Source organism: Idiotropiscis lumnitzeri, chromosome 5 (assembly GCF_059441095.1).
Source record: "Idiotropiscis lumnitzeri isolate Australia: NSW breed Sydney's pygmy pipehorse chromosome 5, RoL_Ilum_1.0, whole genome shotgun sequence".
Lineage (NCBI taxonomy): Eukaryota > Metazoa > Chordata > Actinopteri > Syngnathiformes > Syngnathidae > Idiotropiscis > Idiotropiscis lumnitzeri.
In genome coordinates this window covers 9,972,717-9,997,450 of record NC_142395.1, presented here as the reverse complement: position 1 = coordinate 9,997,450, position 24,734 = coordinate 9,972,717, and the positions used below count along the sequence as shown (strand labels likewise).

Genomic DNA, 24,734 nt, shown 5'->3' with positions numbered 1-24,734 from the left:
CATTGTTCCGTACGGATCAAGCACCGTACGTAATAAGGAGACGGTGAAACGGTATCAAAATTTGAATATTACCAAACCGTAGTACAGACTAGTTATATCTTCTGCATAAAGCAAACAAATGCACTTCCTGTACGACATGAGTCAAATATTTCCGCAACAATTTAGAGACATAAATACAATTGTATGATGGGCTCACAAACCATTTTGTTGGTCAGGAAACACTGATATGATGTTTCCAGATCAGTTCTGACAACTCTTCAGTCCAAACAATGATGATATAATGAAACTGCAAATAATATCATGAAGTGCCACAGCAAGCCATTTTACCATATCTCCATCTTTCCAGGCAGCTTATTTTCCCGACCACCCATTACTTGCTGCCTTGCCTCATTAGCATTACAAATACCACCTCGAGCAAAAACAGTGAAGGCAGCAGAAGAAATAGGACAGAATTAACAGATTATGTAAGAAGCGTGGATAAGTGGAAAGAACTGTGTGTAGCAAAAGGGAGCTTGTTAAAAGCATATTGCAAAGTAGATAATGCCTTACACTTGATATTTTTAGATTACATGCTTATCTACAGGCAAACTTCATTGTTGGCCAGAACAAAGAACGTCTTGTGCATTGCTGTTAGTGTCAAAGGGAATCCGAAGCACAAATTCAGTGAACTTTGACTTGGGTGTCCCAGGGAGTCTGAACATTTAACTTCAATTGCCAGTCATATTCAAGATGGCTTGAACTTTGACCTGACAAGTGACAGTGTTCACAACTGCCTTACAGATAATAGAAGAAACTAGTGGGCACATTGTTTCATACATGAAGCGTAAAACTGTCAAATGCCAAACAAAGTAGCCTAAAGCAAAGACATTTTGCGTTGCACCAAGATTTTTTTTACAGAGCTCCAACCATTGGAAATTTACATCCTGACCGTCCATCCATTATCCGAGCCGTTTATCCTCACGAGGGTCACAGGTGTGCTGGAGCCCATCCCAGCCGCCCTCAAGCTGTAGGCACGGTACACCGTGCACTCGTTGCCAGCCAATTGCAGGACAAACACAGACAACCATTCACACTCACATTCCATTAACCTCCCATGCATGTTTTTGGAATGTGGGAGGAAACCTGAGTACCTGGATAAAACGCACGTAGGCATGGGGAGAACATGCAAACTCCACACAGGAAGGCCAAAATCGAAGATCTGCGCATTATTGGACATAATAATCTGGCAATGAAACTTCACTTGCGCCGAGGTTGGCTTCAAGTAAAGCTGCACTAAAGGGAACAGAGAGATTTCACGCTGGTTGTAGTTCAAGATCACCCGTTATGTGTGTTATGGATCTGGTGTTGTGGAGGTTGAGAGGCTCGACAGCAGAGACGAACGTTGCTTGTCATTAGCGTTGCCACGTAGCCCGACTCGGTAGCCCCGCTTTTGTTTACGTTATCTCCGTTGCTTACAGCGCCTGCCAGACATGGCAACAATCTACAGATTTAAAACCCTCATGGATCATGCAAGTCGTATGGGATCATATAAATGTGTTTTATGAGGCGCATTCGCAAATTTTGACTTACAAACTGCAATGCTAACTCACTTATTTTGAGCCTTGAATTGTATATATTTCAATGAAACAAAAATTGTCGAACAATCTCATGGGCGAAAATGAAAGGAAACCAAAAGAAAACAATAGATATTGGGTAATAAAACCCAATTTATTCCCCCAATATGATGCATTAGTTTATCATTTCAAATACATGAGAAGAGGGTCTTGAAAAATAGGAAATCACAATTGCGATATAGAGGGGGGGGGGGGAAATCACAACTACATTATTTTTCCCAAATCATTCATCCCCAGCATCAAGGCACTGCAAAAGAGAACACTATCGTGACCTTTTTTTGGAATTTCCAAGAATGAAGTCAATGTACTATTTTTTTTTATTATTATTATTTCATTTTTTTATTTAATTCCAGAAGGAAATAAAGCGACCTCTCCAATATTTTGGTCACTTTAGTTACTGAAGTGCCACAATTGTCAAAAAGACTCCTAATATTAGGATTTATTGGTTGTTTTAAAGCACACAACAATGCATGGAAGGGAGAATCTTTTTTTCATTCACTCAATAAAACATCATGAACAAGGAACAAGAGATGACCACCTTGAATATTTTGTGCCCGTGCACCAACCTTTGTGGGTAGTGCAAGAAACAAAGCGCTCGTCTGAATGAGTCTGACGATAACAAAGCAGGACTCGTTTGTATGGTCGGCCAATGACGGCAGGTCGAACACGGTGTTTGAGTTTCGTGGCTGCAGCCTGACTCAACACTCAGTAGGAGGTCACACAAAGAGCCCTGTAGTGTCATAATGCAATATTCATGGTGGGGTGTGAGCAGAGCAGTTAAACACAGCAGTATTGTGGAGAGACTTTGCAATCTCGTATCAGGGAGCAGCTGCTGCTTGGGCTTGCTCCCAAGCTTTGCCCGTTTCCTAGCCTGCCCTCCCCTTGTCCTCTTTGCTGCTGCCTCTCACTCAACCATTAATTTTTAATCACAACTTAAATGGCTGCCTTGGCTGTGGCTGCTGGGGGCACTAAGTCAAGGGTTCTTGCCTTTGGTTATGAAGCAGGAAATAAATTTGAAAAAAGACACACTGTGTGAGTGAGTGAGTGAGTGCTGACAAGGGAACGTGTACGCTGAGGAACCCAAACTATGCTTGCTACTTTTATTATAGCTTGATTAGCATTTCAACATTTTCACTTTTCACCACAACAGGTTGAAGAAACAGTTCAAATGAAAATACGAGAGTAGAATTTAATACACTGCACAATCAGACAAGACAATTTTGATTAGCCATACACATTTCTGATGAAAGTGACCAAAAGGTCATGTGCTTGTTTTTATTTAGTCAGCACACTAGAGTAAATCAGCAGTCCCTCTACAAAGTAAGGTAATTTTGACTCAATTGCACAATTAAACAATAGTACAGTCAATAGATTTCTCAATATTTAATTAATTGATTCTATGCGCATTCCTAAGTAAGAGACCAAAATACATCTCACGGTGGGAGTACATAAAGGACCGAACGAACCACTTATATGTGACAGCTAAGGTTGGGTAGCTGTTGTCAGTAAGGCGGCAGCACTCGGATTTTCTCTTGCATTATTTATTTTCCATATTGGGGTGGTCTGACCCACTCATGTAATGAGAAGTAGAAGCCACGGTCTGTTTGGAGTCCCGGGGCAAGCCCATGCGACCATATCCCTGGATCACTGCTCAACCACACAGGGATCTTTACAGCTACTGTTTGCTCAGGATTCACTCGGACTGTAAAAGTCAAGCCTTGTTGACACATCTGCGCTGTTGCTCCCTGAGGCTAATGGCTATTACATCTGTCTGCTTCTTTTCAGTGGAAGAGAGAAAAAAACTCCAACAATCAAATCCTCTTTTTTTAAAATGGGAAGAGCAGAAGCTCTGGCAGCTGATAGAAGACTGACAGCCGCCTCTGAGGGATAATTACCACATCCTCACAAGCGCATTTGAGCTACATTGTACTTAATGTTAAGACGTGTTTTGAAAGATATGGCAAAGAACTCAAAGGAGCAGTGTCAGTATGTTCACATTCCAACTGTGACTGCGCCGTTGTGTTGTCGCATGCAAAATATCGTCTCTGTCTAATGACGTCATGGTGATTGAAGACATTTACAAAAGCCCAACATATTTGGAGGTGCAACAATTAATTGACAACTAATAAATTGAGGAATGAATCAATTATTTTTAACAAGTGACCCTGCAAATCTTAAAATTGGAATTTGAGCCTCTCAATCGTAAATAGGCTCGCATTTCTGTAGTCCTCCATTAAAGCAGACTGGTGGTGTTTCTGTTTTTTTAGAGAACAAAAACGTTTGCAACCATTTTAAAAGCATCTGCTCTTAATTTGGAAAACAAATAATTGCCTTTTTGCAGAATGGACCAAATTTACATAATTTACATTTGTGCATTTTAAGCATTGCCAATTTAAAATTGTCCTGTTTTTGAATAAAGGGAAGGAAATTCAAAAGTTTTAAATCCGATCCATCAATTAATCAACAAAATAATGAACAGATTAACTAACTATTAAAATAATGGTTAATTGCAGCCCTAAAAAAATGGAATAGAGGAACAGGACACATACAGCCAAGAATGTGTCAAAGAGTAAACGTATGCATGATTAGATTGCATGCGCCGGCGAGGGCTATCACGATCGAATCATTTTATAATCATCCATATCCTAATGATGCTTCTATTGAAAAAATCGGAGAATCGGAAAAATATGTATATTTATGCAAGTTTTATCTCAATCTGATCTAGACTGCATAATAATGTCGTTTAAAATCCCATTTGTCGTTATATAGGATGTAAATAAGTAAAAAGAGGTATAAATTCATGCAGAAGCAGAATTATTTTCGAGCTAAGGTACCAAAATATCAATAGCACAATCTGAGAGTTGTTCACTCAATAAGCCTTAAGCAGGGGTGTGCGCTCTGCGCCTTATCGGAGTGGTTCAGGTTCCGCATGAGAGGGCAAGTGGTTTCATGAAATAAACGGATTTTCAAAAAGCCGCCAAAACATGCTAAACACAATCGTACTCAATCCATGAGAGAATCAGCTCCTATGCAACTAAGTATAAAGTACGGATATAAAACCCAAGTACATTTTTAGACAATCTTGTCTGATTTACAAAAAAATAAAATACTAAGCGGGAGAAAGGAAAATAATCTTTCACACAGTTATCAGCGAAAAGGTATTCAGTGGAACAGGAGTGTTATCAATCTAAGTGAGCAGGCTGATCTAGTGGAGGAAAATGTATTGCTCAGGGCTCCCAAGCCTGTGTGCATGGCTTGCGGCTCAACAGCTCAGCTCTCTCCTTTCCTCTCCTCGTCTCCCCATTAACCGGCTGACAGAACCATAATAAACACAGCCTGTCACCTTCAAGGCCTGCCTCTCATTTACTAGAGAACACATGAAACCCTGCTCTCACATTCCCTCTCTCTCCCTCCCACTTCCCTTCATTTGCAGGACTCATTGGAGCTGAAACATGCCCCTGCTGCCTCAGAAGCTACACATTCGCCTCAAAATCGACACTGACCTGAAAATGCATGAATATTAAATGGAAATATGAATGAATACCAAAGGAGCGCTTTAGCTCTCAAAACCTCTTTCCATTTCCTAGCAGTGGATAGCAGCAGAAGAGAAAAAAAAAATCAGGGAGGACGCTAATAACCACCTTGAGAAAGAAGGTAGACATTTGTCGGGTAATTGGCTTCTTTTTTATTTGCAGCCCCATGGTGACTTCACATCTAAAACAAAGAGGCATTGGCAAATGGATGGCAGCAGATCAAAATTCAAAGGTGATATTTTCATCAGGAAGACATGATGTTATTTTCATATGGGGTGCGACCTGAGGGATGCACACAGCATGCATCTGTCAGAACACAAGCTGAGTATAAAAAGCAGGTGCATGGAAATATATATATAAAAAATTCATCTATAAGCTCCGGTTCTTTGACAATTTAACTTAAATACAATCAGACAGCCAAGTCGCTGCAGAATTAATTTGGATTGGTTGCACTCTAGACTATAGTGTGAAATACACATTCGCAATGCCAATGGGCATATTACATGTCAATAAGCACCACTACGACATTATATCACTGTATTTTCCGGACTATAAGCCGCTACTTTTTTCCTAGATTTTGAACCGTGCGGCTAATACAAGGGTGCAGCTTTTATGTGGATTTTTCTACAAAAATATTTCTTTTTAACTTTATACTTTTTTTATTGACGTTACTATGAATTTTTCAGACTGTTAGTTTTAGTTTTATAATACATATCAAATTTACGCGGAAGAATCCTGATTTACTTCTATTGGGACATCATATATCATTTGAATATTTTTCAGTGTTTAAATTTGATTCATAAGGTATTCATTTTTTTTATTTTCCTCGATTTATTTTTGAAAATCTCATGAAAATAATTTCACACACACACGAGCGTAGATGTGTTTACACTGCGATCCCACGGATGTGCGGACCTATCAATTTGGCAAACCAGTTCGCATTAGCAGCAGGTACATAATATGTTGCATATTGTATGCATGTTGCGGACACACACTTGCTTGGTAAACAAAATACTCTAAATACGCTAATGTTAGATGGTTACTTGTATTTGAGTTTAGGGCTGCCACAAATGATTATTTTGCTAGTCGACTAATCACCAACCGTAGTCACGATTAGTCGACTAATTGTACCATATGTAAATCGACTCATAATCGTACCAGCAAGCAGCTGCTTTTAAATGATCTTTAGCTTACAGCTTTAAGTCGTTAGTAAGTTGTTGTTCTAGTCTGCAGTCGAGGCACCATAATAGGGAACCAGAAATTAAAATGCGAAAGATTCTTGGAGAATAGTGCCGTTCCTCTCATCTTTCTCGAGACTCGATGACCAACACTAACTTTTTTTTTCCAACACCCATCAAAATTAATTTTAACCTGCATTTGGTGGGTTTGCAGGGTGTTCATTTAGAACCCTGCTCGTGATTGTTATACTCATGACTTATAGTATATACATTGCAAAAGCAAGTTTCCAAAAGAGGACAAGCAATTCCCATTGTGAAATTGTGTGTAGATGATGAACACACTTGAAATGTTGATTCATATGTAGTCAAGACATCATGTTAATTTGTTCATCCCTTTATCATAAATTTCACAGATACTTGAAGATAATAGTTTCAGGTTTTTTGTTCTTGCAAAAAAAAAAAACAACCCAAAAATGGAATATTTCAGAATCACTCAATCTGAGCTGATATTTGTTGGCGTTGGAGCTCATTTCACACAGCAAGATGGTCCAAAATTGAAAAGAAGGCCTATGAACTTATCAAACACGCTCTCGAAATCCAAGTCAACAAGTGTAGGAGGTCAGTAACAAACAGCATTGTCATTGTTAAGGCCATGTTTACCAAGCGGACAAATAAAAAACAAGCACGGTGCCACTGAAAATTACGTTAGTCACAAACAAATCAAAACAAATGTGATTGTCCTATCGATTACGCCATCGATTATTTGTGGAATTAAAATGGCGGTAAGGGCCAAAAATGGGAAAAAAAATAGGAAAGGCTTACACGAAAACAACTGAATGTTTTTTTTTTGTCAGTGACTTTTTCCGCCAACCACATGGACCAGCAAAAATGACTGAATGCACGGTTAGAAGTATACATTTGGTAATGTGTTGCTAAATGTGAATTGGAACTTTGTCAAGTAAGTTGGACATAGTAGCTGTAAGAGAGGATTTAAACATTGAAAAAATTGTCAGTCACTTGCACTCATGCTTCTGAACACCGACATTGTTTTAGTTTTCGGTGAAACAGTGATCTGAGGTAAACTGCCTGTAAATTGAGAAAATGTTTCGTGATTAAAAGCATGCGCTTTTCGTTGAATCTTTTCATTCTGCACAGTATTTGAAGAGGGTGTCAGGTCAAGCATCAGTGATGTGACAGACTGAGAAAAGGATAGGCTAAGGGAAATCTGGGCTCATGACAGACAACCAAATAGCTTTTAACACGCACAGTGACCTTCAGGTTAAAATCAAGTATGCACACAGACACAAATGTTCACAGGATGTGAACACAAACCATTATGCACTTCCCTTATTACTGGGAGTCAGTCTTGGCATTTTGCCATTTTAAATGTCACAGACTCCTCCACGGGGTAATGACTGATCAACCTCAGCTGGCATCCAGCATAAGCTCGCATAATTTCTCAATTGGCAATTTTTAAATGCAGATAGAAAGGAGGAAACAAACATTTAACAATGCTGAAATACAGGCTACATTTCAATCCCAATTCAAACAAAAAGGTTTATATTTTATTACGTTAATGCTTGTTGAAAATGACAGTCCTCAAAAGGAGAGAGAGAAAAAAGGAATCACTCCAAATATAATAACAATATAGAAAATAAGGTTTGCAAAAGAATAACCTAAAGAAGTGCACCTATATTCACCCAAAAAAATATAAAAATAAATAAATAAATATATATAAAAATAAATAAATATATATAAAAATAAATAAATATATATATATATATATATATATATATATATATATATATATATATATACACACACACCCCCACCCCCACGCACACATGCACTTGCTGAGCTTTTATGTCTAAGATGAGTAGTGATGCCTTGACCTCTAAGAGCCAAGAGCATTGGGAATTGAGAGAGCAGAGAGAAGAGGGGGCCAGCTGGTGACATGAATATGACAAGATGTTGAGTTTGGATAAACCCGACCAATTCAAACACTAGGTAATGGCCTCATGATTGGGACCAGTGCCTACTATATGTCAAATAGGGGAAAATATATTACAAAACAAAGAATGATTCAAAATTGAGAATCAGATTAGACACAGTGTCTGTCGTCCGATAAACATCCTATTTCACATAAAAGAAACTGAACAAAAAGATAAGAGCCAGCTCTCAATATTTTTGTCTTGTCTGAAAATCTCGGGTAATCAGTGATTTTGAGCAATTTAAGAGTAACAAATACTAACTTCATCAAATGCCCTAATGTGGGAAAGGAATGCCACATTGCCAACGAAGGTTTTCGCCATTTATGGAACGCCGACAATACAATAAAACATAAATGCTCCCTAGCAGACACACAAGCAAACTCGTCATCGTCGCACGCATCCCAACTGGCCCCGCCTCTTAAAGGCTTATCTAAAACACATGCATACAGCATTTTCTATGAATCTAATGCTTTTAATTGTTCCGTTCAATTAAATTCTCAATTTAAATGTGTGTAGCGCGTATGGGAGGGCCAACATAATTTTAAATATTTTATTAACTGTACTTATCAAGTCTACGCTGCTGTGTTCAAATGCCACTGCTCTTGTGGTATAAAAAAGTAGACCAAAATAAATGGAAATTTGCCCTACTGTTACATCAAAATATGGAATCATTCAGAACAGCTTGCACACAGCCGCTTTTTTGCAACTAGGCAACTCATAAATGATTGATTTGGTTGTGTAATTTCACACTTGATGGGTGAGCGGGTCCTCAATTGACTATTTGTGAACAAACATTTCCCAAAGGATAGCCCCTTTAAAAAAGATGATGTCATGGAATAATGGTCAGACCACTTTGTTTTCTTCAATTTCTTGTTCGTTTGAATGCCTTGTACCACTATCCGCTATCAAGAGATTAACAGACCAAAAAGAAGACATGGAATGCCTAAAAGCACAGTTTTGGGGCAGGACGTCAGACCTATTAAAATAAAAACTGAAATAAATTATATAAGCTGTTGAACAAAAGTCTTATCAGGTATTTTTGCTGTCATCACATTTGTCTTAACAATTGTATCTTTTGCCGTAACAGGCATTTAAATGGAACAAGAAACTGAAGAAAAAAGGTTAGTTAGTTTTTTTTACATGACGGAATACGCCCCTTTCTATTTTGAAGGTGGAAATCAAAAGCAGAGCAAGTATTCACAAATGCTTTGCCAACTACTCATTGTCACACCTGCCGCAGTAAATAGCAAATCAGTCGGCACTTGGCAATTTCATCTTCCTTCCAACGGTAAAATACAACAATGGGATCATAACTGAATGCTTAAAATTGTAGGTGCGCCCAGATATACAGTACAATGACATAAACGGACTTACTGTATATTCATGAGTTAGCAATCACAAATTTGCAATTGGACAGATTTTTGCAGAACTTCTGTATTATTTGCTGAGAATTACATGCGGGAAGCATGGTGTTGATGCTTTATGATCCTCTCCGTTTTAAGTCATTTGCCATCATCTTGTGCATCTATACTCAATTACAAACCCCTTTGGCGGGTCCATTTCTCGCTGTACGAGCCAGGACTCTCTCTCACGAGTAGCAGTGGTTCAATGTATACTACAAGTCCAATTCTGTTCCTCAAAGTACAATCTCATAACAATATTTTAACTATAACATTCTAACAACATACCATACCATATTGGGGATAAATTTGGACTCTAAGGTAACTGCTCGTACAAAAGCAGCGCCATTGAGGATGCCACCTCAGTGACAAGGTATTGTAGCTCAGAAGATTCACTTCTTTGACAGCATTCATCATCTTTGTCCCCAAGTCTCCAGGCATACTCAAAGGCAGAGGATCGAATGTTTTATAAAACTTTTACATAACCATCTTGAAAAAGCGAAAAAAATATTATTTCTTTTAATAAAAACGTGAGTAATTTGATGGGGTAGGGACAGATGTTAATAATAGTAGTGTCTTGTCAAATGTGAGCCAACCAAGACAAGATTTAGTCCTGATTGATGTTTTAAATAATCAGGGTTTGACATTAAGCATTTTCGGGGTGGCGTTCTTGTGTTGGCTACCATGAGCCAACTTGAGGAGGCCCTGCCAGAACTGGCACTGGCCTTGATTTAAAATGATACTTACAGTTCTCTCAGTCTGAATACTGGGTGGTGCCCACTTTAGCAGAAGAAAAGGCACAAAGAACAATTAGCATGTTGAATGAATACTGTAGCATTGTGTGCTGCTGAGTGTTGCGCTGTAAAGAAAATGAATGAATAAAGAAATACAAAAGTGATTGTTGCGACTGCAAGACCAAAACCAAATGTCCAGTATAGGTCAGACTGCAACGTCCGCCCAATGAGAACAACTCTTTGCAGCGATCGAAGGCTTTCATCAGTGGTGATCAGAGTGCGATGACGCTTGATGCTAATGCTAACAGACCGCATTCCATCATGTCAAAGAACGGCAAGCTATTATCTTGTGACAAACACAAACATGCGTCTACTGCTATTATAAAACGCATACTAGCAGTCCAGCTCAACGATGCTGCCAGTGGCGATGTTCCCATCACGCATTACAGTGACTTTCGCATTAGCGTTAACAATTTTTAAAAACCAAGCATGTTTTGCATTTAAATACACAATGCGTGTAATTCTTTTTTGTTGTATTAGTTTTCCAGTAAATTCCAACTGGGGTGTCATTAAACAGCTTAACTTTAGACGGCATAATCATATACGCTACGCGGCTGTTACACAAGAAACATTGCGCATTCAGGGTACTTTCACAACATCGGGAACTTGTAAACGCACTTTGCCGTTGTGCACAAAATCATTTTTCTACGATGATAACGTTTTAAAGATCAAGCCAAAATCAAATTCCTGATTAAATTTCGATCAATCGTCCAGCCCTGTGGGCCACCATCAATAACCGTCACTTGGCCTGGCAGTCATGTGGGGGCTCAGGGCCATCAGACCACTGATAATGTAGGACCCTGATAAGTAAGTAATGTTATCTGGTTCTAATAAAACTGCTGCTATGATAGCCATGCTATTATCCACCACTGCTTCTGTTTGCAACTCGTAAACCACACTTCTTCTTTAAAATGGTCACAATTTCGAGAGAGCTTTGTCAGATTATAAACCCTGTATTCACACAAATCAAGTGCAGGTGCAATGAAGTGACAGAATCTGAACAGTAATGTTGAAGGAGTAGAGATGTGCATTAAGGGACTGCCACACTCAAAAGTGAGTTATCTGCTAGCAGCATAACTACTCATGTTTATGTTTTGACAGAAAGAGTTTGGAGAAAAAGCTAATATTATACCGTTGCCTATTTTGAAATGCGTTTGCATGGTTTATTACCAATAATTTCATCTACAGTATAGCTTTTTTTTTTAAACTATTCAGACATTGAATGAAATGTAACAACAAAGTATTGGCAGACTTGCGCAAGGTTTTGCCACTCTCTAAATGAAACCTAACCACAAACCTAATGCATCTGGAAAGATCTGAAAGAAACATAATTACATAAACAATCATTCGCAATTCTTGAGAGGAGTTTGAAATGTGAACAAAAGAGGTAACATGGACAACATTTTGTAGCAGAAGCAGAAGTTGTAGATGATGTGTGAGGCACATATTATAAATCACACAAGACAGCAACAACATTTTACATACCTACATACTTATTGGCTTGTCCCTTAGGCAACCAGAAAAAAAATCTCTTGGAAAGAACGTGTAAGTTAATGCTTTGTGTGTGTGCGTGTGTGCCTTGCCTTCGTTTCACGTGTAGTATAGTTCCCAGCATCAATCATTTACATATTCATTTAATGTGTGTATGCCAGTGCGCATGTAAAATTCAGTACAGAACATTACTAAAAAGTGTCTGAGCCTATTTTATGCACTTCTTTTCCTCTGTCATGAAAAGAGATTGGACTTACAGATCTTGTGCTTCCCTTTCATCGGGAATTTCGCCAGCAGCTCTTGGGGGTTAGTGCAGATGAAGACGAATGGGGAAGCAGACTCTTCGCATGTACTGGGGAACTGTGGGTAGCGATGGAGAGAAACAGCATTTAAATGTTGACTGAGCATGAGCATATTTTTCACAGGATGTTTAACTGTGATCCGCAGTGTCGTTGTAATAAATCATTCAGTGTTCAAGTACATCACGTCAACTGATACAAGCCTACCAGGCACAACCAACTACAAATCTTGAGCCTTTTTCAGATTTAGTGCGAAATCAATTATTGACTTATCACAAAGATTGTGTGCAAAATGAATTTGTATTAACGAGAAGATGTTTTCCTTAGGCCAAGAGACAAAGGGAAACTATTTCTTGGTGTGTTATTGATTGGTCTCTCAGGTGAGAGTAGGGAATTGACTGACACAGTGACAAAGGAGTCATCTTTTCCATCACTGGCAGCCAATGTCTCTCAGCTCATCCAATTTCCCCCGGTACTATCAGATAGTGCCCATGATTGCATCGAGGCGGCCAGGAAGCGGCTCTCTTCCTGACAGCATGCTTCCACTCCCCCACACCTCCCCTCTCACTTAATCACAGCTTCTCTATCTCCCTCGAAGGAGCACTGAAGGTTGTGACAAATTTGGGGCTTTTAAGGGAGATCAGCAGAGTCAGTAACCCAGCCATATGGTCTCTGACAAACTGGGAAAAGATGATAGAGATATTCAGTGTAGATTACAGTCCGTGGCCATCAACCAGAGTGCAATACACAAGGGAGAAAATATGTAAACACTCAAGAGTAGGCGAAGATAGAGGGTGACTCAAATCGAGCCCTTTGTCTCCTTAGTCCTAGATCACATTCCAATTAAATTAGGGTCTTGTGGTCAAGTATTCCGTCTTCAGGTTAGGATATTTCCAAAGAGTCCTTGAGTAAATTGATCTGTGATTCTAAAGAGGTCCTAAAAGGTGAAGGTTGCGAGACTGCAATTGAAATAGTTTGCCTGTATTTTATTTCCTTTTTGAGCAATACGTTGTTCAAAGGTGCAATAAAATACGCCTATTAAAAAGCATAGCTGATTTATTTATTTTTATAAAGGTCACTGGGAGTTGTTGCTCGAGCCAATGACTTCCATTTAACTTAAGAGCATAGTGAGCCACAAAATATAGTAACACACACACACACACACCCATCAAAAATGTGGTTTAATCCACAGTAAAGACACAGTTCTTATGATAGGCACTTTATTCTACTTCGTTTTTAAAACCATAAAAAACAAATAAACAAAATACCATATGACATACAATACCCAAACAAAGTGTATTCAAAACCATTATTTCCAATTGGGGACCAGCACACACATATTGTTTCTTTGCAGTGCCATAGCAAATATATCAGTCAAGGATTTTGCAAATCTATGGGAACAGTAATTGCTTGACTAGTTGTCTGTACGTGAAAAAAAAAAAAAGAATCAACATAGAAACCGCAGCGTATACAATGGTGCGGCTTGAATATCATTTCTTTTTGTTCGTTTTTTTCCCCTAAAAAGAGTTGCTGCGGCTTATATACGGGCACGTCTTATAGTCCGGAAAATACTGTATCAATGGCCTCTGATTCCCTAAAAAATGGTTTAAGCAGATTAAGTATCAAAATAATGACATGCCCTGTATGACGCCATATTGGACACTGTCATATTTTACATGCTATACACTACTTTCAGGCATGTAAAAGAAAGTGTCCTCGGTCCAACGGAACACCCAGTATGGCGCAGTGCAGTCTGCTGAAATCCAAAACACTGTGAAAACAGCTTGCACTGACACCAAAATCAAGGTGTGTCAGTTTTTACGCCCGAGCGCATGTGCACCGTCGACAAAAATAGAGTCCTAAGAATCACTGCTGTAAGACATTGAGGAAAACAAGATGGGGCATGGTCTTAAATTCTAATGGAACCAGCCTAGTAGTAGAAAAGAATCCAACCTCCCCTCCAGTTGACAACTTTTTTTTAATCCTCCATTAGCTAATTAGCATTTAAAGCCGCTACTTTGCCTTACTGCTTCCCCCCCCCCCATCTAGTTGTTTCAATCCCGTGCTAATCAAAAGGGCACTTAACATTGTGGTTGAGTGACAAGACGCTTCACTAAAGCACTCCATATTCATCAGGAAGGATCTAACAGAGTGAAAGAAGACTTGCTTACAAATGCAATTGATGTTGCTGGAAACACACCCAAGCACATGCATGCACAAATAGGATATTAACTAGAATCACATGACAAGACTGCTGGTGTGGATCACTGCCAGATCAAATTAATTTATTGGTGCGCCAAGTCCAAGTGGCAATTGCTCAAATAACTAATGTGTGTATTTTAGGTTGTGCAACAAAAATCTGAGGCTGTGCAGTCTGTGTGAAATGAGCATTAAAAACGCATGCCATGACTTTTACCACCAGTTACTTCTCCGCAAAATAAAGCTGCGTCATTGATGACAGTTATGCAGGTGGCAACATATGTTCCACAAGTTGACCAAGATTCATAAAAGATGATTTATAAAAACAATACTAAAGAGATATTAAAGAAAAGCCAAGTGGAACAAACCTTCACAACATCAGTAGGCAGTCAATTCAATAAAATCTTCACGAATAAATGTTACCTTGAAATTTTTTAGAAGTCAAGGTTCACTAATAAATAGCAGGTTCAAATGAGTCATTGACTTTTTCAAAATGATAGGTGTACAGTATATGGGAGGGGCGTAGACAGTGCACATACTGTCGGTCTAAAAAGGAAAAGAGATTAACGGATGGAATGCCAGCCATTTGTAGCATAGCCAAGTCCCGAGGGCCAACTATTTTACGCAATTTTGATCTATCTTCCCACACAATATTGTGTTGTATGGATATAATGACATGGAACCTCCCAAAAGAAAGTTTACACTCTCTACTTTCATCAGAAAAAAAAGATTTTTCAAACATTTGTCATTCTTTAGTAATCTGCAGCAGAACATAGGCAAGTTTAACTGAAATGCAGTTTGTGAAAACACATGTTTCAAGTAAAACTTCAACTTTGACAATGTTATTCTTTGCTTTTATGACAGCTAAAATATACATAAAGAGTACTTTTCTCCTAAAAAACAAAACAATTCTGAAAAGCAATTTTGAGAGCACAAAATATATGAACATTATGCTATATACAAAGGCATGATCGTGTGAGCATGTGTGTCTGTGCTTTAAGTAACTTCTTTAGAATATAAATATATATATATATATATATGTTTTTTTCCTCCAAAAATAACAGCGTTTGTTATTGCTATTACTAAATCGTTGTCAGGTAAATGTACTCGAATACTCTTTAGCCTGTGTGTTGTTTAAAACCTTTAATAAGGCTTATTGTGTTCCCTATTCATCTATGTCTCCAACAAATGGACCACGGGTTAGTAACAAATGGATCTTTTGAAAAGTAAAAAAAAAAGAAAAATGCAGAGCCATTTCTTTGAGGCAAGGAAGACAAACTTGGAGTCCATGCATGTCAAGTAAGAGCTCAACAAGCTAACTGTGTACCCTCTCCCAGCTTTCTACAATGTCTCTCTCTCTCTCTGACTCCACTCAGCTGTTGTCAGCAATTAAGGGCAGCAGAAACAAGTAATCTCCTTCTGGGCGACAGGGCCAGACCAGAACAGGCATGTGGAGAGGGCTATGCTGCAGGGGGGGAGGGGATGGAGTGGCAGTGGTATGTTTGTGTGTGCGCGTGTGCATGTGCGTGTGTGTGTTGCTGGCCCCAGCCAGGCACTGCTTGGCTGCACACAATCTCAGCCCAATAAAAAGGCCTTCATTGGCAGGGAGCAACTGAGCCAGACGGGCTGGGAGCATGTGGCTTTTAAAAATGAGTAGGGCGGATTGAAGCAGGAAGGAGGGTGGGAGTAAGGAGAATAAAGAAACAGGGAACTAGAGAGTAAACATAAAGAATATGATCTGGTGAGAAGGACAGAAAATAAGAGGAAAGGTTGGGTGAGGCGGTTGAAACAAAAAGGCAGATGTTGATGGATACGAAGCTACATATAGAGAGTCTTCCTGGAAACACCACTTAACCAGTCCTGTCAAGGCTGTTTTTCACCCGGGGAGGGAGAAACAGATGGGTAGTCTGAGATATGAGCTACATGTGGGAGGTGAAAGGGTGTTGTTGGGAACTGTGCTCAGAAGCAATTGGAACGCCAAATGTTCTTTAATCTATCATGTTCTGCAAGCGACACAAGCTTGTTGTTTTGCATTCATTAACCCTTCAAACAGAGCACAGCTGCCCTCAGGAAACTTCACAGTAACTGCTGTTTATAGCATTGCAAGTTATACCATGATTATTTGTTTTTCCATTGCGGCGCAAGACCAGACGTTAGCACATGCAAACCCAAACAGAGTGCTTGAAATGTAAACGGATAAGAGAAAGGATGGTTGAATTGGTTCTACAGTTCAGTCAAATGTATTTGTGTCATAGTCTTGTTATTACACATTAATATACATTATTCTCAGAGACTTTAGAGTTATTCCAGAATGAGGCTACTTCAATCTGAACAGGCAGTTAATTGCAAATCATGCCTCGTTGATGAATGTGAAGCACAGGTTGGATACGATGCATGGTCATGATTAAAAATTAAAACAGTCCTTCACAGACAGAATCAACTGGTGTCAATTTGGAGAGCGAACATTAATTATCTGGGCGTCTCAAAGATCAGCTTCAGAATTTTTGCATTTTTAATAAGCCTACCACAGAGGGAAAAAAACAGCCTTCCTTATTAGAAGCTTTTATTACTTTGCACGTGTCCATCTGTTCAAATGCTAAACGAATTCACGTCCCTTCAAATGTATGTTTCAGTGCGATTTAATCAAAATGTTACTTCACAAAAGTCATAAATACTGTTATTTAGATGTACTCCGTGCTTCTCAACGTGTGATACGAGTACCACTAGTGGACGTGAGGTCCCTCAGGTGGCAAGCAAACCAATCATTGAATTACTTATGCAAACTGTGCATAATAAAACACATTTGCTGGAACTATTTTTTAATCCAGCACACTACATTTATTACGTTCAGTTGTATTTAACTTTTAAGTATAACACATTTGCATTTAGTCTTCCAGAACAATTTGCTTTCAAAGATTTAACAATCAACTAATTTCTTTTTTAAATTGTTTCCCCTCATTAATGGTCGTCATTTTTGTGCCGGCGGAGTGTAGCGTGTTTGGGGTCGTCATTTTCGTGCCGTAGCATTTGTCTAGTTCACCGTGTTTGGGAATTTGGTAAATGCGCGATGCCTCACTTTGTGTTACTTCCGCGCACCCCAGCGCATGTTGCAATTTGGTGACAAAAAGTAGACCATCTAAAAGGAGGTCTATTGTGCAGCAATTTTGGTGCTCTGCGGCCGTGTGTGGTCGATGTCACTGGATTTCATTCAAAAACATGACACCAGCGTGGGACAATCCCTCTGAACCTTTGTATATATTAATTTACTTGCCTTATTACAATCATTATCATCTCAAAAATATTTTTTAGCACTGCATCACGATTGTCACACATTGACACACGGTCATGCATGTGCAACATGGTTTTCAATCACACATCAAATACAGTTTACCTGCCAATGCCATGCACATACTATTCTAGTTTATTTCTGTTTCTGCAATGTCAAGCATGCTGTAACTTGGCCGTACTGCACTCCGACTGCCCTGATTTTATGGCAAATGAGGGATGCTGCCACGATTAGCCGGGAAAAGACTCGTTCTATCCTGTAGTTCAATTGCGCAATCGCCCGTTTCTACCTGTACAAAGTCGAACAAAATATCAAAAGAAAGAAAGCTCCACCCATGCGTTTGGACTGCGCTTTGCGCCGGGAACAAAAATAGGGCCCAAAGAGTCAAAGTGTAATTATTATGTGGAATGTTGAGCCCACATTCTGCTGGAAGAGGTATTCTAATCAAGTGCAAGCATTCCTGTTTGCATAACAATTCAGCTCAGGGAGATTTTTGGTTAAAAGCCAGCCCCAGATTAGGCATTCAACGAGCACTAGTGCTGACAGGTGCAGTAAAGCCATGTGGTTTCGCAAAGAGATTCACACAGACTTCCTCGCACAGCTCAGTTCTACTTTCCCAGCCATGTTTATGACTTCACCTCCTGCGGTGGCCCTCTGGCAAGAAGCAAACAAGACTGCCTGACAACAGTGTAAGCTTTTGAGTCTCAAAGAGGTAACTGTGGGAACTTTCTAGCAGGGAGTGTTCTCTCTTTCACTCATTTAATCATCTGTTTACCAAGTGTTGAAATGATGACTAAATTATGAAAGAAAAAACATTCTATCATGAGACTATGTATAAAGCCCAACTGCACAGCAGGCACACTGCTTTCCTGTACAACGCATACATACTTACACACAGCAAGGAGACAATTTCAGTGTACAGCAAGCTTCTAAATCATGATTTACAAGATTAGAATCCAGGGAATTGAAGTCCTTAACACATTTCAGTTTTGACTAAATCTTTTCATTTTGGAAATAAGACCCACAAGCCCGGCTACTCGTAGCACAGGTGCTGTCAGAAAATAAAGTTCCATGTAACAAAGTGTTTCGCAGCAGACATATGATTTCATAACTTGGACTGGGGAGTTTATGAACATGCCAGTCACTTAAGGGGGATAGTTGCTTTGAAATGCAGTCGTAGTCTTACCATGTGTATTTACTCAAATTCATGTGTGGAAATGTAACTTTAAAGGCAACCACAGGAGGAATTTAGAAGCTCGTAGATTCCAGTACTTGGCTTGGCATGCTCATTGCGACCCCGCAATAGCAACACTCAACAATACAATGTAAAACAGTTCGTTACACCATCACATCTTATCTGTTTCTACGGCCTGTTATAAATAAACAAATAACATATTAGTCAAACACAATTCAATCATGTGCAACTGAAGTATATGTTCAAATCACGGTAAGCAAATCCAAAGGGTTTTTTTTCAGCGCTCTCTTCAAAATAGGAGCGGTGCAAGTGGAGGAGCATGAAAATGGTGAAAAGGAGGGCAACTTTAAACCACCAAGATTGGCTAAAACAGTAAAAAAGACCATCATGTTTGATATAGTGAGCATTAATAATATGCACAAATGCGACCAGATGATAATAACGGATACCAGAAAATCACGAGTCCCGTTTTATACACAGATACAGAGATGAGGGAAAAAAACATTTTTTTTGGTTGTTTTATTTTTGGGGGTGTATGGTGCACGGGTGTGTATTTTACACTGGATTTTACAGGAGATCCCTTTAAAGTGGACTTGCCTTTCAAATCTGAAAAATCTGAATCTTTTGAACATTTCTATTGAAATGTAGAACAATACCTAAGGTGAAAAAAAAATACAATACATCTGCATTGACTGCATATAGCACTTTCACAACAGCAGGAACAAATAAAAATTAAAAATACTCAGGCTCTGTTAAAAAAAAAATACAAACAAATACAGTATCAACAACACACACAACCACTCACTATCTGTAGTGGCAAAGTAAAACGATAAGTCACTCATCTCTTTCACCTGGTTGAACAATACTGGAATGGGTATTTGAGAAATCCACGTTTTCTTTTTGGCGCAATTTGCCTAGTCTGCAGTTAGGTTAAAAGTGAAAGAATAAATGAAAGAATGCTCACAGGCTCAGACCACTATTATAATCATCATCATTATTATAGGTAAATAGGTATAAATGAAATATCCAGCTGTTGTCTTGACAAAATTACAGTATAAACTGTAACCGTGTTTCACAACAATATTCAGCCATATTAACAATTTCATATGAATGATAGCGCAATAGTGATTTCGCAAGCTAGATGGAGCTGCCAACGCTCATTCATGCTGAATGGAGAGGTCAGTATAATTCATTTGGTCGCCTCCAAGTCAAAGGTTCGTGGATGTAGGAGAATGAAAATACAATAGACTTACATTTCAAAGGATATTTATAAGGTTATTTGGATGTGCAAAAAGCATAGAGAAAAAAATACAGTGTTGAACATGCAGGGATAAATTTGCAAGAAACGTTTTGAAGTCAATGAATAATCTTTTTATTAATCGAGATTGTAATTGTTTCCATAGTTGCCGAACCCTACTTATGTAATAGGTTTGCATGTAAAAATAAAATCAGTGCTAAAATCACCCCCCCTGCTATTAGTGTCTACATCACAGCAGGGAGGCAAGCGAGGTAATATTGCTCGAATTGTCAGTTCTGTTGTCTAAAACGGTGACCGATCACCACCAAAATGCAAATGCACATTACTACTCTGGTCCACTTCAAACTGTGAAAGTATAAAAGCGTTCTGGACAATAGTTAGGATTTATTGACATCAAACGTGAGCTCAGGTGATCAACTCCACAAAATCAAAAATACCGCAAACAAGAGAAAAAAAATGAGCACAAAAACCCCGACTGATTATATTTCGGACATTTAGCAAAGCTAAAGTTGTGTCAACTCCCAGGAGGCATACGGCAGCTGACAGCAGCAGAAGGCGTGTATGGATCTTTATCCCCCTTTCACTCCCCAGTTAACAGTAGGATAAAGGCACGGCTAACAACAATTAGCTTCAGGCTGTTAAAACAAAAGGTGTTAGCACAGCAAAATTAGCGTTTTAATGTCCAGCTAGCCTCTTCGTGTCGTGGCGTTGCCTTCTAAACAGTCACTTTGCATTGTCCGACACCGCTTGCAGCCGCCAGCTCTGGCGTAAGAGTGAGTGGGCGTCGATTTCAGATAAAAAGCTCTTCTTGAACGGGGTGCATCGCGAGCGGCAGGTGCTTTTAGTCGGGGCCGCACGTTGTATTCAAAGAAGCAGTGTGTGCTCCTCCCAGCAATCATCCATGTACTTCTGCTCACTTCCACAGTTCCTCGTTCTCATATAAATCAGCCACGGAGTGGTTAATCCTTTTGATATGTTGAAGTGGTCATTGGTAGCTATCGCCATATGAATTTTGGTGCCAATTGATCACCATTTTCTGGACGTTAAAAGCAATGAAAGGACAATGGAGACTTTGCAATTCGCACCTTTAATGACTCAAGCGAAACATGGGGAGAGCCGAAGAGATGGGGTTGTCATTTTTGTCATTTAAATTAGGCGTTTTTAATCACTTATTTCCTAATATCCCCAAAATGAAGGGATAAAAACAGATAATGATAACTAATTTAAAAATTGCCCATGTTGGCTGCAGAGATACTATAATGACATGATCATCTCGGCCCATGAATCTTATTTCCAACTATAGTGATTTTCTCAGAGCACCACAATGCGCTCCATTTATTGCAGAGGAAAATATCCACCAATTCTAATTTATGTCCTTTAGGCATTTCCCATTTTCTCATCAATTCCGATCCGCAGATGAAGTAAAGCATACTGTATTTCAAGATTAGTTCCAGGTCTTCGTTGAAATCTTAAACCAATGTATTCTAGTTTAATACAATTATACCATTTTAAATACAAGATTAGACAAGAGAATGACCCTGTGTAATATTATCAGTTAATGTGAATTTAAAATATCTAAGGATAAAAAAAAAACTTCATAGAGCTCCTTATTTAATAAAATAGATGATTAGTTTGAATTTTACCATTAAAAAGAGAATGTTTATTTTGCAGACAAAAAAGTGATCATGACTTTAGAAAAATAGTAAAGGCAGAAAGCCGTTAAAATCAAGTGGCAGCATTTTTTAAGAAGCTTTGCTGACTTGCATTATTGCTGTACACACCACCAGAATTTCAGTGGAAAGGTAATGATGTTCCATCTAAATCAATATTGTCCACCACCGACTGAAACTGCAAAAGCAGTTGATAGCATATTCACCCAGTGGACCGTGACAAGAGCTTCTGCCTGACATGGTTCAGTACAATTCCCCAAATGACAAACGAATATATATATATATATATATATATATATATATGTATATATATATATATATACACACACACACTAAACAAATAAATTACAGCATGTATCATCCCTGCTCATACCGTATCGAATGACACCTGAATCGAACATTACTCTTAGCCGTAATATCCGCATTGGTTGGGAAGTGGAAAATGATGTATCGGGACACCCCTATTGTACACTAGATTTTCTGTCAAAGACTAATAATATTGCTGTACGAATGGGTAGCCTTTCTTGCAGCTCCATTTTACAATATATTCCTCGGAGCTGAGTTAAGATGCTGAGTTGACAAGTTCCAGCGACACCAAGAACAATCAGGTTTGTAATCTCTGACCCAGCAGTGGAAGAGACTCTCAGTTTCGAAATTGGAGCACTAAGAGCTGCTATGTTAGTTCTTGTGGTAAAATTGCTTTGACAGCTGAGGCAAAAACATAAACTTGACACTTGTTATCACATTTGACTGGTGACAAGCATAGCATTTTTGGGAAAAGGCGAAGAAATGATTGTTAACACTAAAATCTGAATTTCCTGTTAACGCCATACGAAAGCATGGCTTCTTGTTGACTATGTAAATCCGAACTTGGAGAGTTCACCACACAAATTGCAAACAGCTATGGTCTGAGGAAAGGTGGTTTGGGGCCAGTGAAACTAACAAACATACATGAACAGAGGAAAGACATCTGTCAAATATATTGATTCTATACTTCATTAAAGCACATTTGGGGGGGATTTGAGACTGCGTGTGGCAAGTTATTGAATTCTTCACAGGTTTGTTCCAAATGGACTGCAAAACGATTTCAGAGAAAAACAACTCAGGACATAAAGCCCAAATATACTACTCTATCACATCAATTCAGTCATGCTTTGTATTTCTTAATCTTGGGAATACAAATCTATTCGAGCTATAATGTGTTGGATTTTGCCCTTCGTAAATTTAGTACAGAAGGATTATTGTAAAGGAGCTGGAGGAAATCAGAGAGGTAAGGTGGGGCGAGACCATTCAAAGATTTGAAAACAAATAAAGTCTTAAAAAGAACTAAAATATATAGGGATGCCAGAGTGCAACACAATACAATACAACTTTATTTATATAGCGCATTTCACAATAGCTGGAGCTGTAACAAAGCACTTTCCATATAGTGTAATATAAATTGGCAGGAAATTAGAACACAAACTAAAACACATATACAATAGATACCAGAACAAAAGCAGAACAGCGACAGTCTCATGCTGAGTCGAAAGCTAAAGAATAAAAATGTGTCATTAAACAGGGTTTAAAAGTGGACAGAGAGGGGGCTTGCCTAACATTTAATGGAAGCTCATTCCAGAGGAAAGCACCGACAACAGAAAAGGCACAATCCCCTTCTGAGGCTGCGCTTAGACGTCGGCACCTCCGGCAGCATTTGGTCCGCAGACCTGAGGCAGCGGGCAGGTGCGTAGTGGTGGAGGAGCTCGGAGAGGTATGCTGGGGCGAGGCCATTTAAAGATTTGAAGACGAACAGAAGTATCTTAAAGCGAACTCTAAAGTGCACTGGGAGCCAGTGAAGAGAAGTCAAGATTGGGGTTGTGTGCTACGTCTTCCAAGCTGCAGTTAGAAGGCGAGCAGCAGCATTTTGGACCAGTTGGAGGCTTGAGGGAGGACTGGCTGACTCCAAAATAAAGTGCATTACAGTAATCTAGCATAGATGTAATGAAGGCATGGATTATTGTTTCTAAGTGCTGCTAAGAAAGAAAGGGATTCACCTAGATGAAAGAACCTGGATTGAATAACACTGATTTGCCGATCTAATTAAAATCACTGTCCAATTTAAAATCCAAGTTCAAGACTGTTGGCTTTATACAAGATTCCAGGGGGGCATGGCCAACAGGCTTGAAAGTAGAAGGGCCACTCGGACCGAACACCATAACTTCTGTCTTCTTTTCGTTGAAATTCAAGAAATTAAGTGACATCCAGATTTTGATTTCCTCCAGACAGGACAAAAGTGGAGTCAAGGAGTAAGCCACTTTTTTGCTCAGCGGGACATAGTTCTGACTGTCATCCGAATAGCAATGGAAGGAAATTCCATGTTTTCGTAGGATGGAACCAAGGTTATGTGCTCCCTCTTACGAAGACCCAAATTCGAAACTGATGGCTTTCCAAGTCAGCAGGATGAGAAATACAAAGGCCACTGGGAAAAAACCCCACTACTTGTTTTCTTTTTATGGAAATTCAAGAAATTCAGTGACATCCGGGTCTTAATTTCCTCCAGACAAGACAAAAGTGTCTTCAATAAGAAAGCGACTTTTTTGCTCAGCGGGACATGGATCTGAACGGTTGATAGTATTTTTCTTACACTTTACTGGCATATAGTTGTGCAGTATCTCCTGGCAAGCATTCTTGTTCATGCTCCAGTTAAAACGATTTATACATGTAAGAATTGTTTCATACATGTTGTTATAGGACATGACAATATAAACCACTTCAAGAAATGCAATCAGTCCTGAGCTTCATCTTCATTGTTGAACTGAAAGAATGAAGCTGCCAAAAATATTATCAG

General features: G+C 39.1%; 1 protein-coding gene across 1 annotated transcript in view; it reads right to left on the bottom strand.

Annotated features, from left to right (window-relative positions):
• Window positions 1-24,734, bottom strand: part of trip4 (thyroid hormone receptor interactor 4) — a 66,172-nt gene that overhangs the window by 28,638 nt on the left and 12,800 nt on the right. Inside the window, exon 12 of the mRNA XM_088297188.1 lies at window positions 12,258-12,360. Within this exon, the coding sequence (XP_088153314.1) occupies window positions 12,258-12,360 (103 nt within the window). The remainder of the gene's footprint in view (window positions 1-12,257; window positions 12,361-24,734) is intronic.